At 41.8% G+C, this 17,520-nt stretch overlaps 2 protein-coding genes across 13 annotated transcripts in view; both read left to right on the top strand.

The window, feature by feature from the left end:
* USP54 (ubiquitin specific peptidase 54) overlaps positions 1-11,176 on the top strand; it is a 175,335-nt gene extending 164,159 nt beyond the window's left edge. For 8 of the 9 annotated variants that reach the window (XM_037804115.1, XM_037804116.1, XM_037804114.1 and 5 more), the window contains 3 exons: positions 4,178-4,296; positions 8,069-8,255; positions 9,860-11,176. In XM_037804115.1, the coding sequence (XP_037660043.1) occupies positions 4,178-4,296; positions 8,069-8,255; positions 9,860-10,404 (851 nt within the window). In that variant the 3' untranslated portion in view covers positions 10,405-11,176. The remainder of the gene's footprint in view (positions 1-4,177; positions 4,297-8,068; positions 8,256-9,859) is intronic. The other variant, XR_005211808.1, reaches the window with a different exon arrangement.
* A 1,020-nt stretch (positions 11,177-12,196) lies between these two features.
* The window catches only part of PPP3CB (protein phosphatase 3 catalytic subunit beta), a 45,799-nt gene continuing 40,475 nt past the window's right edge, over positions 12,197-17,520 (top strand). For 2 of the 4 annotated variants that reach the window (XM_037804129.1, XM_037804128.1), the window contains exon 1: positions 12,197-12,254. The gene's annotated coding sequence lies outside the window, so the exon portion shown is untranslated. The remainder of the gene's footprint in view (positions 12,255-17,520) is intronic. The other 2 variants (XM_037804127.1, XM_037804126.1) reach the window with 1 other exon arrangement.

The raw sequence follows: 17,520 nt of genomic DNA, 5'->3' as shown, positions 1-17,520 counted from the left end.
ATTTGCTGAACTTGATAGGGTTCTTTTAGGATTTGTAGACCAACTGAAGTCCTTATCTCTAATTTATCAGATCTACAGCTTCGTGGAGTACACTTTCTCTAACTAACCAGCAGGTGGTGTCCACGAGTCACCTGTTCTCCACAAGCCAGTCCTCCCCTGCTTAGCCTTTGTGGTGAGTGGGGGAGTGAGTCTTGTGGGGTCCAATTGGTGTACCAAGCTTGCGTGTGTAGTTGGTGTTGCCTGCCCTGTATATGGGGCGTGTTTCTGGGCAGTCAGGGAGGGGGGGTGGCTCTAACAATCAAATCTCCCTGGTGATCCTAGAGTTTTAAGGCTGCTGCAATAGTCTAATCCTTCAGTTCAGTCCTGCCACAGTTTGTCTCTGCCACTGACCCACAAGTCCTTGGTATTGGCGTATGGCTCCTGAGACTTGCAAGTGGGCCCCTCTTCCAGGCCGTGCACCCCCTGGTCCTCTGTTGAGGGATGACTGTGCTATGTCACAGGTGAGTGCCGTCCCCCCAGGGCAGTTCTGGGCTGCTGGGCTGTGTAGGGAGGCTCCCAGTCTGCTGAAATGATGGCTGAATGGGGCTTTGTTAATTCACACTGCTCTACCTTCCCAACTCTGGGACAATCAGCTGAGGTTGCAGGGAAGGCTAATGTCCACGCCCAGTTTTGTGGTGTGTGCCTGTTATTTGAAGCACTTCTGTCACACTGGGTTGTCTGGGGCAGTTCTGGGCTATGGGGCTGGCGATGGGCAGGAGTGTTTCCTGTCCACCAGGATGATGGCTGTGAGCGGACACCCCCCTTTTCTTGGGAAGTTGTGGTGTTTAGTGAATTTTCTCAGCCACTGGATTATTGCGTTTTGTCTCAGAGCTCTCCTAGTTCTGCTCTTGACTTGACCTGCCCAAATTGCAGGTCTTTGAAGCTTTCTGTATTGGGCTTCTTAGAGTAATTGTTTTAGAAAAAGAAAAAAGGATTAAAAAAAAAAAAAAAAAAAGGGCCCTCCTCACAGATATAATGGGTTATTGAAATGCTAAGAGACAAAGCAACCAGGGCCATTAAGGAAAGGTCCACAGGGCAGAGAGATCAGCTTTTCTTCAGGATTTGCATATGCGCCTCAGGGCCCTTCCCCTTTCTATGTTCACCAGAACTCTAAAAATCCTCCGCTTTTATATTGGAGTTTTTCGTGTTGTTTTTTTTCTATGCCTGTCTCCTCTCTGCTGGGCTGGCTGCTCTCAGATTCTCTGGTGTCTGGTCTCCGTCTATCTATGGTTGGAGTTTGGATCAGCAGAATGAGTTTCCGATAAGGGCTGCCACTGCAGTTCTCCCTTCTCCTTCCCGGAGCTGACAGCCCCTCCTCCCACGGGACTGAGCCTGGCAGGGAGGGGCGCGGGTCCCCTGGCCGCAAAAACTTACAGATTTCGCTGATCTCAGCAGTTCGACATTTTCATGAGTGTTGTATGAAGTATGCCCAAAGTCAGATTGCTCTGTGGTGTCCAGTCCACGCAGTTCCTGGCTTTCTACCTACTTTCCTGGAGGAGTAACTAAAACATACAGCTCACCAGTCTGCCATCTTGCCCCGCCTCCATAAATGTCTTTTCAAAGTTTGTTTTAAATCAGGATCCATACAAGGTCCACACATTGCATCTTGTTGCTATCTCTTAAGTCTTTTTTTAGACTGTAAGATTTCCTGTTCTTTTTTACCCCTTGTCATTTTTTTGTTGAAGAAATTTGAGCATTTGTCTTATAGTATTTTGCATATTCTAGATTTTGCTGATTATATTCCAGGAGAGGTTTTTGTTTATTTGTTTTTTAATTAAAATTGTTCTTCTACTTAGGGCTAGAGGCTTGGTTAAGATAAGGCTCAATTTTTAAAAATAATTTTAAAAAATTTAATAGATAGTACTTACTTGTAGCAGGAAGCACATATTGTCTGTTAGTCTTTAAGATTTATCAGTGAATAGACATTGTCTTATCCTTCTATTGAATTCCAGAAATCTGTTCAATAATACTCCTGACAGATGGCCGCTTCCGCCTCTGCCTAAAGACTTTTGAAGCACTCAGAGTTACTCCCTTCTGGAGGATTCAATGGCTACCTCCTTTTCTAGGAATTACACTTGCCTTGATTAGATGAGTACCAAATTCTAACCATTTCAGTTGTACTTCTTAAACCTGGCTGCCAATCATAGTCACCTAAGGAGTTGTTTTTTAAAAAACATATACATTTATAAATACTTTTTAGAAATGGGATCATAGCATACATGCTGTTTTTTCTTAACAGACTATTTTCCCAGCTACCTCTCCTCTCTTCACATTAGGCCCCACCTCCCTAGGGAAATGGAATTAATAATCTAGTGTGCTTCCTATCATTTTGTATTCATATAATCCCATGTAGACCTACATATATGTACACATGTACATTTACAATATTTTTTTGTTTGTTTGGGGATAATTTTTTTCTTTTAACTCAACAATACTTTATGAAAATCCCTCCAAGTCATCTAGTTTAACTCCATTCATTCTTTTTAGTGGCTGGGCAATATTTGATATTGAGGCTACCATAATGTATTTAGCCATTCTGCTATAGATGGGCATTAATTTATTTCTATTGACCTCTATAAACAATGCCACAATAAATATCCTTACAGATATGTTGTTAACAAATTGTTATTTTTGCTTCTATGTGAGAGATCCCCAGCAGCAGAATCGTTGGGTAAGATGATAAATATATTTTCAATTTTAATGAAGATTTCCAGATTGCTTTTTAGAAAGACTATTACTTTTCGTATTTTCTCCAGCAATGTTTGAGGATACCCTTTTCCACATTTTTTAGGAAGCCTTTTAAAAATAAAAATTTCCAGGCTTTAACCACAACGATTCTGATTCAGTAGGTCTGTGGTGAGGTCCAAGAAGCTGTATATATTTTTTTTTAATTAAATTCAGTTTTATTGAAACACATTCACACACCATACAATCATCCATGATATACAATCCACTGTCCACAAAAAGCTGTATTTTAATCTGAAGAGGTATTGGAACCACTCTATTTAAGCATCAGAAAATATTAAAAATAACTGACCTTATAATTTTATATTATCAATATCATACTTTAAACTGTATGTGCATGTTAGAATCAAAATATCAAATCAAGACGTGAATTGGCCATAGACATGTATATAGAATGTAGGTCAAGGGCATGTGCATTTTCAGAGTGGAAGACTTAATTAGTTGGATTGGAGCAGGCCCCAGGAGAATCACATATCCGGTGTGAAACAGCTCTGCTCTGAACAATTTAGCAAGATTTTGAGGAGAGATGAGCATTTAATGGTTGTTTTGAATTTAAGTGATTAAGAGACACTAATGGGGAAAATAAGTGTATAACACAATGCAAAATGTTGTTGAAGAGCCTCTGCTCTTAGTAATAGCAGGTCACTAGGTGAGATGATAAGAGAACTGTGCTGAAAATCAAGAGACTTGATTTTTTTTTTTTAATTAGAGAAGTTGTGGTTTTTCAGAAAAATCATGCATAAAATACAGGGTTCCCGTATACCACCCTATTATTAACTCTGTATTAGTGTGGTTCGTTTGTTACAACTAATAGAAGCACCTTTTTATAGTTGTACTATTAACTATAATTCATGGTTTATCTTAAGGAAGAGACTTGAATTTTAATTCTAGTTAAGCTACTAACTGACCTGTCAGCCTCTGAATCTCATTTCACATGTAAAATGGGGAAGTTAGACTGTGGTTTCAATTCTGAAACTAGACTGGAGATTATAGTTTCCTTTGTCACCATGGACCCTCTATAGAATCACTATGTCAGTTAATTTCCTCTGTATATATTACAAGTCGTGGGTCCAAATCTTTGACAGAATCTGGCTGTGTTTACAAAGATGAAGTGAGGCAAGATGGGAACGTTTGGCTGTCTGCCCACAAAGCCCCTTCTCTCCAAGGTTCTTCAAGGGCTGTGATCTGAAACCCTTGTGGCCTGCAGGAAACTATCCTCCTTCTGAAACTCTTATTCTGTTTCTATATTTCAGGAGCACATTCTCCACTGGACTTAGGGTTTTCTGTTTGTTACTTAATGAAAGAAGAACTCATGAGTTTGTACTACCAAGCTTAGAGTTTAGGCCCCAGGGGAAGAAACAGCTTCAACTTATATTTGTGTTTTCCTTCTCAGGCTCTGCAGATGGCAAGGGGAGGAGGTTGCACTCAGCGCCTGGCCTTGGTCTCTCAAAGACCCCAACAGCAGAAATGGAGTACAGTCTCTGTGAAGCCAGCACAGTGCCTGCTTCTCAGGTAGCAGCCTCAGATGCTAAGGTGCTGGACATAGTGTGGTGTGTTAGGAAGGAAGTGTGAAGCGATCTGAATGGTAGAGTTGGGCATAAGGCAAAGGCATGGTGTTGTGGGGCTATCAGAAGAGAACAAGATCTATGATTTGGCTTCTTTTGAGTAAGAGGAGATTGCCTCATAGCTATCATCTTTCAAACGCATTTAATTCACTGAGTCTTCCCCTATTCTTTCCTATATTCCTGGATGCAGGGTCTGTAGGAAAACCACAGGTCTAGTGTTATCTGTCTGCCTGTCTGTGTCTGTGTGTTTGAAGGCTGCATCTTGCTGAGGCCCCAGCAGGGAGTGTGGGAAGGAATGAGCAGAATAGTGCTGCATCTCACGCAGTCTCAGTGGCACCATTGTCTCAGAGAGGAAGGAGGCTCTAGTCTCTTCCCACAGTTTTGTAAGTAGAATCAGTGTCCATCTATTCAGAACACCCTTCTTCCCTTGCTAGGTAAAAACACAATGCAAATGAAGGAACAGGGAGAAACTGAGGCCAGTAATTTGAGGAAAGCCATGTGTACTCAGCAGATATGAGGACACATGGTTTTCTTTTTGTTGTTTTTGTTGTTTTGGTGCACATTCAGTTAGAGCCCAGAGGAATGTCACTTCCCCCTAGCAGTTTTAGAGGGGTGTGTTATAGGGTTCCCCAGAGTGAGAAGAATCACAGAAGCCTTGAGAGGGGTCTCTGAGAAGTAAAGCCTGCTGATTAGGTCAGAACCTACTACATTAATCAAAGGAAGAAGGGAAGAATGGAATGGAGTACTGTTTTGCTTCTTCTTCCACACCCCAATACATGATTATGTGGGTTCCATTGTGCTTGCTAAAGTGAAGCATGTGCATTAGCAAGAAAAGGAACATGATTTAAAATCCTCCCCCTTGAGTCTTTTCACACGGTACTAAAGCAATAATCTGTAGGTGGAAGGGACAGGAAAACCCAAGCCAGCAGAGATAAACAAACTCAAATACAGTGCCTGTCAGTGGCTGGGTTTGGAGGGAGTTGTGCCTTTGAGAATTTCACACACTGGCCAATGGCAAGCTGTTTTCATTACAGTGGAAGTTAGGATGTAAAGCCACATTACATTGAAGCTTGTCCACCAAGTTGGTTCAATAAAAATGTAAAAACAGTTTTTAAATATTTGGCAAAAAAAATAAAAAGGTACAAAAGGATATTCAATGAAAATTAAGTTTCTGTCCCACCAGTCCTTCAGATTCAGTTTCTTCTCCCCACAGGCAGTCATTTTTTCTAATTGTTCATGATTTTCTAAAAACCTCTAAACAGTCTGCTGTTCTTTTTGAAAAATGTGGTCTCTTCTGCACAGCAATTATTCTCATGTACTTCCAATGCATTTAATGACAAATTGGTATTTTCCTAGAAAAGGTGGGTTCCTTTCTCCTGACCTGTATCATTCATTGATTCATTGATTCATTCTTTCAAACAAATAGTCATTGAACATACATTCTAGGTACTGTGCCAAGTGCTGGGGATATGGTAGTGAATGAACTAGATATAGTTCCTACTCACATGGAGCTTACAATCTACTGGGGGAGACAGATAAATGAACAAACAATTATAATGTGATAAGGATTTGATGCTAGGGGAGCATAATAGAAGGACATCTAAACCAGGATTGGGGAATCAGGAAAGTCTCCTGGAGGAAGCAAAAAGAAGTTAGCAGTTTAAGAGACCTGGAAGCAAGCATTAACGGAATTAAAAGTGGCACACTTGGTATGGCAGGATTAGAGACTGGTGAGGGGAGATGATGGAGAATGTTGAGAAATGAGGCTAGAAAGAATATAAACAAGGGTCAGATCATGGACCATGGGGAGTTCTTTAAGTCATAATATAGGAGTGTGGGAAGATACAGAGAAGCAGACGTATCAGAGAGCCAATTAGGACTTGGTGACTGCCTGCTTAGATATGGGGGTGATGGGAAGAGGGAAATTTAGGAAGATAATCAGGTTTTACGGGTTGATGATGATACACTTAATCAAAATAGGGAGTACAGGAGTAGGAATATATTTAAAGGAAGAGATGAATTCAATTTTACACATATTAAGCTTGAGTGGAGATATCTGGTGGGCTTTCTGATTTGAGACATGAGCTCGAAATTGAGGTTTGGGAATCACAGCCCATTGAAAAGCAGAAAAGAATAGAGTGAAAAGAGGAGAGGAACTAGGACATGTCCCTTAAAAGTATCAGATTTGTGGTGGTCTTCTGAAGAACCCCAAAAGGAGATTGAGAAGAAGATGCCAGAGAGATAGAAGGGTCACCAGGGATACCAAGGGAAGAGTCTTTCAAGGAGAGCAGAGTATTTATCTGTGTCACATGCTGTTGAGAGGACAGGGCATGGGGAGGCGTGGGAGGAGCTTACAGTTAGTCCCTGGCCTTGGACTTTCAAAGACCCCCAAAGCAGAAATGGAGTACAGTCTTCATGAAGCCAGCACAGTGTCTGCTGCACAGGTAGCAGCCTCAGGTGCTAAGGTGTTGGGCATATAGCCTGGTCTTTAGGCTAAAGGGTAAATACCTACTATATACCAAACTGTGGTAGGTGCTATGGACATACAGTGATGAAATAATGCAAATTTTGTCCTTGAATAGCTTATAATTTAGTAAAGTAATTAAAATAAATTGACATAAAGATTATTTTATTTAATACATTATTTACTAAGTGCCTGTAATGTTCCAGGTGCTAGGGCTACTGGAGTGAATAAGAAATGTGCTATTAGGGAGTAAGACCATAGACATGAAAACAAATGACATAATTGCAGACAATGATAAGTATATGAACTTAGTGTATTTAAGGAACATTAAGAAGGCTAAAGTAGAGTGTAAAAGGCACAGGAATGGCAGGAAATAAAGTGAGAAAGTTCAGCAAGGTCTGATCACATAGGACTTTGCAGATCATGGTAAGGAGATAGCAGACTGGAGATGGGATGGTGATTGGAGGTTATAGCATTGGTCCAGGTGAGTTTAAATACAAAATCCATAGGTAGAAATGATGTACTTGACAAAGACAACAAAAGGAATTGTAGTGGGGATCAAGGGCAATGACAACATTTGAGGCTGGTTGTCTTTGGAAAATGTGGTCCCAGGAAGAGGAGTTTGGAAAGATTTTGGTTCATTTTGGAGATGTTAGTGTTTCAGCTGTTATAGGGGATGTTTCTGGGACTTTACTGCAAAGTAAGTAGCTGAGTAGCTAATAAGAGTATAGAGCAGAATCTAAGCGTCAGTGAATACAAACATGACCGGCAAAAGAGGAGGCTTTGGAATATAGCAGTAACAGGCAAGAAGATGGAATGGAGTCCTTGGTTCTGCATTTAAGTAGATATATTTTAATTCTCAATACTTGGAGTACAGAATTCTCCCTCAGACTTTCTGAATATCTCTGTTTCCTGTTTTTTCTTTATGTAAAAAATTTCTGTTTATCTCTCTCTAATTTTACTGTTAGCATTAATGAATTTGCTAAAGATCTGGGATGGGAAAGTAAAGGCTATGAAGAAGACTGGTTAAGGAAAGAGGATCTGAAGTTTGGAGTCTCCATTTCTTGGTAATCATGTTTCCTAGAGGAGCTAATAGGGAGAGTGGCTGAGTAAATTCGGTCCCTCTCCAGAATAATAGAATGTTTGTGCTCTGTTCCCTCCATCTCCGCCTGCTTGCCTCACTGTGTTTACCCAACTACATCCTGCTGTGTGTTAATCCTCATCTCTATGTTTTTTTGTCTTGTCTCATTATAAGGATTCATCAAACGTGAGGAAAAAGCCTTTGGAAACCGGGCACCGTTGTTCCAGCTCCTCTTCCCTCTCTGTCATCCATGACCCTCCTGTGTGTCTCCCTGATCCCCAACTCTACCCTCCCCAACCACAGTTCCTGTCCCCAGATGTCCTGATGTCCAGCATGGCAGGGGAGCCCCATAGACCCCCAGGTAACTGCTCCCAAATCTAATATTATGTTGCAGAACATGGTACCTTTCCAGGGGTCTCTAAGGATCAAATCAACACCCTTATGGGGGAGAGTGGGTTGGCTCCAAAGTGGAATGGTAGACAATATGAATTAATCCTTTAAGATCAAGCACTGAATTAGATGAATTGCTATTGAATCATTTCCTGGGCAACATGGTTCTTAGAGCACAGGTCTAGACCAACTCCCCACCAGAATCTGATGAATGCATGAGAATGTACTGCTTCAGTCATGATAGGATAAGCTTTTAAATGACTTAAGGGAGTTAATACCTAGTCTTTAGGATCCTCCCCCAAACAGAAAGTGTCATCTCTATTACCTAGTTTTGTCTCTTTTTATCCTGAGTCTCAGCTGAGGGATGGTCTAGGAGTGAATGGGAGACTTAGACCAGGTGAGCAGCATTATTCTGGCCTTTTTTTTTGATACTCCACAGCAAGATGATCTACTTTTCTTCCTCATGGACTAAATCTAGAGCTTAAGACAGTTGTTCTTGTTGGAGGGAGGTGGGGTGCTACTGGCATTTATTGTGTAGAAGTTAGGGATGCTGCTATACATCCTATAGTGCACAGGACAGCCCCACCCCCAAAGAAGAATTATCAGCCCAAAATATCAATAGTGAGGAGGTTGAGAAACTTTGGCTTAAGGATATAAATGTGGAGTCTGCAGGGGCAGGGACATTCAGAATATAGAGTAGTAGTATTGATGGTTGTGTCCAAATTTCAGAGAGCTTTGGATAAGCAGGCCTTCTGGGTACATGGACTCCCTGTTAATCAAAGGATCAGCCAAGCAGCAGCTAGTTTCCTTTGACAGTTGTTAGGGCATCTCTGATCAGTCAGGCAGCATTGTTTACAGCTTGTTCTGCACTACAGGGGAGAAGAAGGCAGCTCACTGGTCTCAAAGAGCTCAGAGTTTAAACAATCAGAGTATATACAGACATACAAACAAAAGCATAGTGCAGATGTTGATTGATGGGTTATAAAATAAAGAATGGAAAGTATTTTTTGGAAGTGATTTTTTTAAAAAAATTATTTTGTTTCTTTTAAGGAAAGGGGAATAAGTGTATAGAAAGGTATTCCATATTGTGTGTACGAAAGGAATAGTAAAAGCAAGCATCTCTGAGAATGCGCAAGAATGTAAGCAGCATTAGCTTGGCTGGAGTGAAGATATTATGTTGAGAAAAGCTAAGTGCTGTTTTAGAGTGGTAGCTCTAGGAGCAGACTTGTCAGAGTGGAGAACCAGTCTAGTGTGTATGAGTATGAAAGTGTGTTGTGTGTGTGTGTGTGTGTGTGTGTGTGTGGTGGAGGAAGGATTATGATGGAGTGAGGTAGAAATAAGGCAGCCATCCAGGAGACTGTTTAATTTGCCCAGTTTGGAAGTAAGAAACATGATCTTGACAAACATTAAGAATTTTTAAAAAATGAAATCAAAACAAAGCTAAGATGCTTATTTCCCTTGTGTGTTTGCTCTTAGAGGGAAGGGGAGTTGGGAAGAACAGCCAGGAGTGGTCCTTCAGGAGGGAGAATTGTTGTCTGAAGATGCTCAGTCTTTGGGTTTCTTTTCTTTCCTCAGGAACTTCGAGGAGTGCCCACCAGTTTCTGGCTCTGTGTGACTGGGGTGAAACTTCCCAAGGGATCAGATACACAGGAACGACTTTGAATTACTGGAGTCTCCCCCATCATCCCAGAACAGATACCTCCTGGGGATCCTGGTCAGAGGCTAACCAGCATATTGGGGCCAGATGCTTGACTACTCAGCCAACCCAAACTGCTACACTACCAGAAAGACACCAGGGATTTCAGGTTCCTCATGCTCAGTCCTGGGGAGACCTCTCTCATTCCCACTCTCATCCTCCCATTGTCCACCCTGTGTCTCCACCATCCAGCACTCTTCATACGCCCCTGAGGTCAGCTTGGAATTTGGGTCCAGTTCCAGGGTCCCGAGCTCCTGGTCCTCGAAGAGTAGATATGCCCCCAGATGATGACTGGAGGCAAAGCAGTTATGCCACCCAACCTGGGCACAGAAGGACAGGGGGAGAAGGGTTTCTGTTTGTTTTAGCAGATGCCCCTGGACGGGAGCAGATCAGGGCCAGAGACCTTCAGTACAGTAGATGGTAAGGGTCACCCTTCCCTTTCTGGGAGCCACACGTTTCTCTGTAAAACTGTACCGTGGGCAGAGTTGGTACCTTGTATCCCTGCCATGGTTGTGCCAGTCTTATCTCAGCATAAGGTTGGCAGTTTCCCCTGGGATGCCAGGAACCTCTAAAGAGACCTGGTTCTTTGGAAGGGAATATTTGAAATTCCAACTTCTATTCACCTAGCAAAAGGCAGCAACTGCTGTTTAGAGCTTTATTTGAGCCACTTGAAAGATGAATCCATGATATTACTCTGGATACTAACCATTCCTTAGGCTCTTAAGGTCATCATTTTATTCCTGGATACTCTATGCCCCCACCTCTACCTGAGCCCTAATTCTCTGTTCCCTACTATATTCTCAACTTCTACTCTTTGTTTTATCCACCAATGCCTATTACCTGACCCTCTGTTTTCCCCATCTCCCATCCTTGGAGGGACATGTAGCCATGTGGTCATGACCCTGACCACATTATTCAGGGCAGCCCACTTGCCCAGGTATTGTGGCTTGTAAGCCTTCCCTGTACCCCTAAACCTTAGGTCTAGAATGTGGAGCTGCCAATGTAACATTCACCCTTCTGAACAGATGGAGTCAGGCACGCTAACACACCCTCCTGTCTTCAGCAGCAGAGCCATTACTGCCACTTGCTCAGTCGCCGTTGTAAACCCTTAGAATCAGCTGAACTATTTTAGGGCCAAACATACTGTTTTTGTAAAGTATTTTTCATTAATAAATCTATAAGATAGTTCTATTTAATCCTTTGTCATTCTTCCCTTTTGTGTGCTCTTGCTCTTTTGTATTGGGGTGGGGAGGTCTAGGCAAGCAAGAAATATGAATTTCCAATGGCCTGTGGCTCCCAAAGAGAAAGCCCTGACACAAATAAGAGGAAAAAAAATACACATACACATATATGAATGAAATGGCTTCTGACTGAAGGTGAGGAGGAACTGAGGAGTTGAAGTATATACTCAAGTGGGAGTTTGGTCCCTAAAATGGAGTGACTTACTTAACATGTTATTATAGCTGATTGCCCATTTCCCTTTCCTGCCAGAGGCACTCAATACATCACCTACTCCCCCCTTAAGTGAGGTTTTCAGGGGATTTAACATCCTCTTACAAACTCACTCACCTTGCATCCCCCTTACCTGTTTTTCTGAACCCCTTTGGAGTCCCAAGGCTCCAGCTGCAGTTTTACTCTGTGCCTTCAGGTTCTCAAACTCGAAACATAAGGACCAGAATCTTCTCTGAAACTCCATTTTGATTGGTCATGTCCTCGTTCTAGACCCTACAATGCCGCATCTATTCTCCTGTCCCCTGCCAATCCTTTAGTACTCAAATCTGGGAGCTGAATTGTTATACATTTGCTTCTTTATTAAGAGATTCTGAGGTTTGATCACGTCTCCCCATCTTACTGGGAGTTCCTTGAGAGCGGCGTCGTGTTTTCTCATTTACCGCAGCAGCTAGCTATAGATTTCCCCGCTCTTCCTCTTTTTGTTTTTGCAGGCACATAATTTTAACCTGATCCCTTGGCCTCGTCCTGTTTCTCTTCTATGTTCAATAATTTTGCCCTAGTTCCTAGAGCCTGCCCCGCCTCCGCCCCCGCACGCGCGGTGCATGCCGGTCTCAGCCCCTCTGTAGGGAAAGAGGGTCCGCCATGTTCCCCGGCGGCGCCGCCGCTTGGCTCTGGTAGCCGCCGCCCCCACCCCCAACCCCGCCCGGCCCAGCGCCTAGCCGAGCCCCGGGCCCAGCATGGCCGCCCCGGAGCCGGCCCGGGCTGCACCGCCCCCACCCCCGCCCCCGCCGCCCCCTCCCGGGGCTGACCGCGTCGTCAAAGGTGAGAGGTGGACGAAACCCTGGGGGCCTGCCCTGGGGATCTGTGTGTGAGGGCGGGCGGGAGACCGTCCCCTCAGAAGCGGGCCCGGAAGGGCGGGCGAGTGACTGGCTGCCTCCCTTGGGGAGTGGCCCCTGGGCGGGCCCCTGCTGGGCCGGGCTGAGTCGGTGGCGGTGGTTCCGCGGTCTCGCGCTAGCCTTAGGGTCCGGGGCGGGGGTTTCGCTTTCGGGGTCTTTTTGCCGAAGGCGTGAGGCCGCTAGCGGTAGAGCCCTTTTCCTTTCCCACTCTGCCTGGGTATCTCTTTAGCTTTTTGCTCCGCGACAGCTGCACGCCTGACTCGCCCCGGCGGACCGAGGGGCTCGGAGACCTTCAGCCACGCTGGGCCGGGCGATGAGCAGTCAGAAATCGCCTCGGCTTTGGCCCACGCCTGCTCTCCAGTGACAGCCGTCCGCCCTATCCGCGCTTAGTTAGCCCCAGCCGCAGGGGTTCGGGCTCGGCCCTCTGGTGCCTCCCGGCGCGGAAATGGGGAAACCATATGGAATTGGACAAGGGTCGAGGCAGGATTTGGGAGCCCAAGATTTAAGTGCGGAATAGAAGGAGAAAAGGCTGCGGCATAGAAAAAACCTTGTGGATAGCGAGAAGTATTTCCTTAGAAGACCGTTAACACCGGTCAGAAGCCAAAAGGGGCTGGCTACCTCTCCTCCCCAGTCTCACATGGGAGATCTCCCCCGAGAAGAAAAAGTTAAATGTTACTTTTGTTTCTCGGCTGAGGCAGAATTTGTGAATGTTTACTGACAACAGGTCTGCAGCTTAATTTAAAACAGAAATTGAGTGCTGATTGAGAGTTGCTTAAGATTTCCAAGCTCTCTGGGTGAGTGCATCAATCTCAGCTGCTATGGAGATGAAAAACAGAATTTGAAATGATTTTTGTTTAGCGTTAAAGCTTGGTCAGTGAATTGAAATCATTTTAGAATAAAGTTTTCTTTATTTTATTACGTTTATTTTTAAAAGATAGATACTCCTTTTGAGGCGATTTTTTTCATTGTTTCTCAAATGTACTGGCACAATGTTTAAACACTTAGTCCTGCATTTGAAATCTGACCATGTGTGTTTCCATTAAAATATTTAAAAACAAAATTTTTTTCCTTTGTGTTTTTTAATTTTCATTTTTCAATTTGAGCCTCCTTTGGTTCCTAAAAGAATGCCATTAACTGGTACTCAGGCTTGTGTGGATTATTTTAAAAGTTAGTATCCATTTGGGCCAGGAATTGGAATGAGCTGAATAAAGAGTTTGTGGAATCCTTGTCCTGAGAAGTCTTTTTAAGAAATGAAAAAAAATTTTTTTGATAGTTCAGATAGTCATCCTATCATGAAATCCTAGAGTTTTGTAGGGGTGGAAACGGGACATAGGCTGCTGCTTCATTTTCTGACTATATTTCTGTGTTGTTTGTTCTTTCCCTAGCCACTTTTTACCCAAGTGTTAGATGGGACTACCAATCACATTCCTGAACAATGAGTTTGTGCTTTCTTTGTGTTTGAGACTCTTCTTGTCCCTTGTCATATATATGGTAATTTTTCCCTCCACTACCTTAATGCAGTAAAAATAAGATTGCAAGCACAGGGTGGATTCCTTGAGGATGAATCCCGAACCCAAGACACAGTCATAATTTCAGTTTATTGGTATGGAATAGAAGCCATTTGGTTTAGATAAATAGGAAAGAAGCTTATTGGTACAAAAAATATAGTTAAATAAAGCTCATGGATGTCATATCTCTTGCCCTTAGTTATAGCTTCTTCATAGAGACAACTTCCGTTTCTTCATAGAATTTTTAGCCAGTTGGAACATCTGATTTGGATCACATGTTTAGAAATGGTGTACAACAGACTATTATGCAAAACTCATGAAGTCTCATTTCTGGCTTCCTTGGCAGCTACTGGGAAATTCACCTTTCGTATAGGTCCAGAAATCCACTTTAAGATTTCATCTTCAGGCTTCTTTGTTGCCTTCCACATTCAGTAATTTATCAAAATGTTACATTTGATGACAGAGAACACTTGGTGACCTGAAGGTAACTACCACAGTGCTGGGTCAGTTTTACAAATTAAGTTTAACTTGTTATTTCTTTTAAGTCCAGGATGTGGTGCTGGTTTTGTATCAGTACCATCCTGTAGTAGTAATGTTATGAAAACCATGGTTACTCCCTAGAACTTTTCCTTATTATTTTCTCTAAATTTTAGGCCCTTAAACTTCTAATCAGGAGGCCTATGTTTTATGGTCATGTAGGTTATGAAAGGGTTATAAATCTTTCTGTGTTTAATAGCAGATGCCTGAAATGCACTTTTTATGGAGAAGTTTGGGAGTTTGGAATACTGTAAGATGAATCACTTGTAAAATTGACAGTCTTTTCACTGAAGTTATTAGTGATGGTTAAGTTTGCTGGGTAATTAAGGTAAACTCGGTTCTGTGCCTACTCCAGCTGCTGGCTCAGATAAAATTCTTCCTCTTTTTGAAAGTTAATGTAGCCCAAATAATTTAGGTGAGGTAACATGCCCTCTTAATTATTTCTGATAAGAATTTTTCTGTTTTTTAGCTAAGATAAGAAATTGAAAATAAGAAAATGGAAACAAACTAAGGAAAACAGCTGACTCTATGCATGTGTGCCTTACTGCCCAGTGCAGGATTGGTGTGGGTAATTAAAGAAAATTGAGTTTATGTATATTACCCTCCCCCCAAATCTACTTGGCCTGAATTGTCCAGATACTTCCTTTTTTTTTCTTTCCATATTCTTTTTAAATGTACTTTTTGCTGTATAGTCTAGATTCCAGATTTGTAAAGCTAGATTATCTCTCTGAGATTCTCGTCTTGATAAAAAATTTTCACCTTTATCATTTAGAGGACATAGTCTATATTGTGAATATGTTCATTTTAGCTCCTATAATGTGACTCATTTTCTTTTGCATTCAACATTTTTTATTTTCTAGCATAGTTATTTTTACCTTTTGTCTTAAATTATGTGTTTTAATTTTTTTAAGCTGATGTATCTCTTATGGGCAGCCTTTTGATTCATTTAGGTTCTTTTGCCAGCTACCTTGCTTATAAATCTGAGGTCATTTGACTAAAGTGTTCTCCACTACTCTTATCTTTATTAGGATTGCTTATTTTCATTACAGATTTTCAGATGACCCACATAGGTCTTGGGATCACATGGCTACTTCAGTGTTTCTTGCTAGTTCTATTTCATTATGTTATGAAACAGCTTGAATTTAATTTTTGATTACAAAGTCTGTTTTGTGGACTTATCTATCTAAAAAGATAACTCTTGAAACTGATTTTTCTTTCCACCCCCATTAAGATGTTAATCATACTAAAATAAATCTTCAGTACCATGTGTACTAGAGAAAGTAAATGAACAGTGAATATAACATGTGTGTGTGTGTTTGTGTGTGTGTATGAGAGAGAGGGGAAGAGAACACTGTGGTAACAAGTCATTTTAGAAGGAAAATGCCAAGGAGGAAATACAGCTGCTCAGTAGTGAGGCAGTATCTTCAGGTTCCAGAACTGTTGAATGAATTGGCAAGCATTGTGAGGAAAAGTTTGATGAAAAGGGCCTTGATTTATTAAATGAGGTATGTTTTAGTGCCAGTCACATGACTTCATTTCACCATAAAAATGCTTATTTATACAGAGAGATGAAATGAACCGAAGCTAATTAGTAATCAGATAGCAAATATTTATTAAACACCTCTTGAGTCCTAAAAACTGTAGGCAGACAACAGAAGTATAAAACGTAAGAAAAGTAGTATAAAAGATAGTCTTGGTCCTTGGAGAAATAAGTATTCAAAGAAAAGTTAATATGTGTCATAAATACAGGTATGATTAATAATTGCCACATAAGTGGCAGAGCCGGTGAGTAGTCTGAGTTCAAAGGAAATAGTAATGATTCTGGGCTGGAATTACCTAGAAAGGGTTTGTAGTAGGAAAGAGGCCTTGAGAGATGGGTAGGATTGAATTGGGCAGAGGATTGGGACCATTTACTTATACAATATTTATTGAGTACCTGCTTTGTAGCAGGCATGGTATTAGGCATTAGGGATACAGAATTGAATAAGATATATTCTCTTGGAGTTCTGGCCTCTAGTGGGGGAGACAAATAGTAAATAATATAGTGAATTAGATACAAAGTGCTATTGGAGAAGAAATTGTCTTACTTGGAGAGAAAGCATCACTGAAAGGATAATGCTTTGAGGTAGGGCTTGCAGGGTGAGTAGAAATTCTCCAGACGGAAAGTAAGACTGGGGTAGAGAAAATATTTTCTGATAGAAAATAGTAGCACAAAGGCAGGAGTTTGAAAAAAGCATGAAATGTGTGACAGTAGTGTATAAAGTGCTTGGCAAGGAGTGGCAGGGGTTGTAGTTGGAAAGAATCTTTTCTATGCCAAGTTGAGCTGGAACTTAAACTCCTGCACAACCCTTCCTAGACCATTCCAGTCCAGAATCATTACTAACTTTAAGCTCCTGCACAAACCTTTCTGAAACCATTCCAGCCCAGAATCATTACTATCTCTTTTGAACTAAGTTAGTAAGCAATATAATCTTGCAGTGATTAAGAACATAGGCTCTGGAGTCAGACTGCCTGGGTTTGAATCCTAGCTTGACCACTTATTAACTCTCTCACCTTTCTCAAGATTCTTAACATCCCCAACCTTAGTTTTCTCTTATGTAAAATGGAGTTAAACTATTATCATCATGGGATTTTTGTGAGGATTAGTGGAGACAGTGCATGCAAAGTATAAACTATGGTGTCTGGCCTGGCACATGATAAGTACTCAACTAATTGCAGCCATCACTATTATTATTATGGAAGGTTTTAAAGTAGAAGAGTGACCCAAGATCTTGGTTTTTGAAAGCTAACTCTGGTGGTATTGTGCTGAATGAATTATTAGATGGGGACATGCACGAAGCAGTGTGTCTACTTAGCAGATTAATGGAGTAATCCAAGTGAGAGATGGTCAAGGCATGAATTAAAGAAGGGAAGGAGAAAAACCAGATATGACACGGATTCCGAATACTGTTAGGAGAAGGTAGATTCTATTGGATCTCAGTGATTGGGTGTAGGAATGAAACAGATGGAAGAGCAAAACTGTTTCAGGAAACAATAATCAAGACTAATTTTGCTCTAAGAATTAATTGAATTGGGCAATCATGGTAGGAGGCAAAGATTGAAATGACATGATATGTAGAAGACTGGGGAGGGTCAAATTGAGAATGG

Source organism: Choloepus didactylus, chromosome 15 (genome assembly GCF_015220235.1).
Source record: "Choloepus didactylus isolate mChoDid1 chromosome 15, mChoDid1.pri, whole genome shotgun sequence".
Classification (NCBI taxonomy): Eukaryota; Metazoa; Chordata; class Mammalia; order Pilosa; family Megalonychidae; genus Choloepus; species Choloepus didactylus.
The sequence above is the reverse complement of the archived record's forward strand: the minus strand, read 5'-3'. Positions and strand labels throughout refer to the sequence as shown.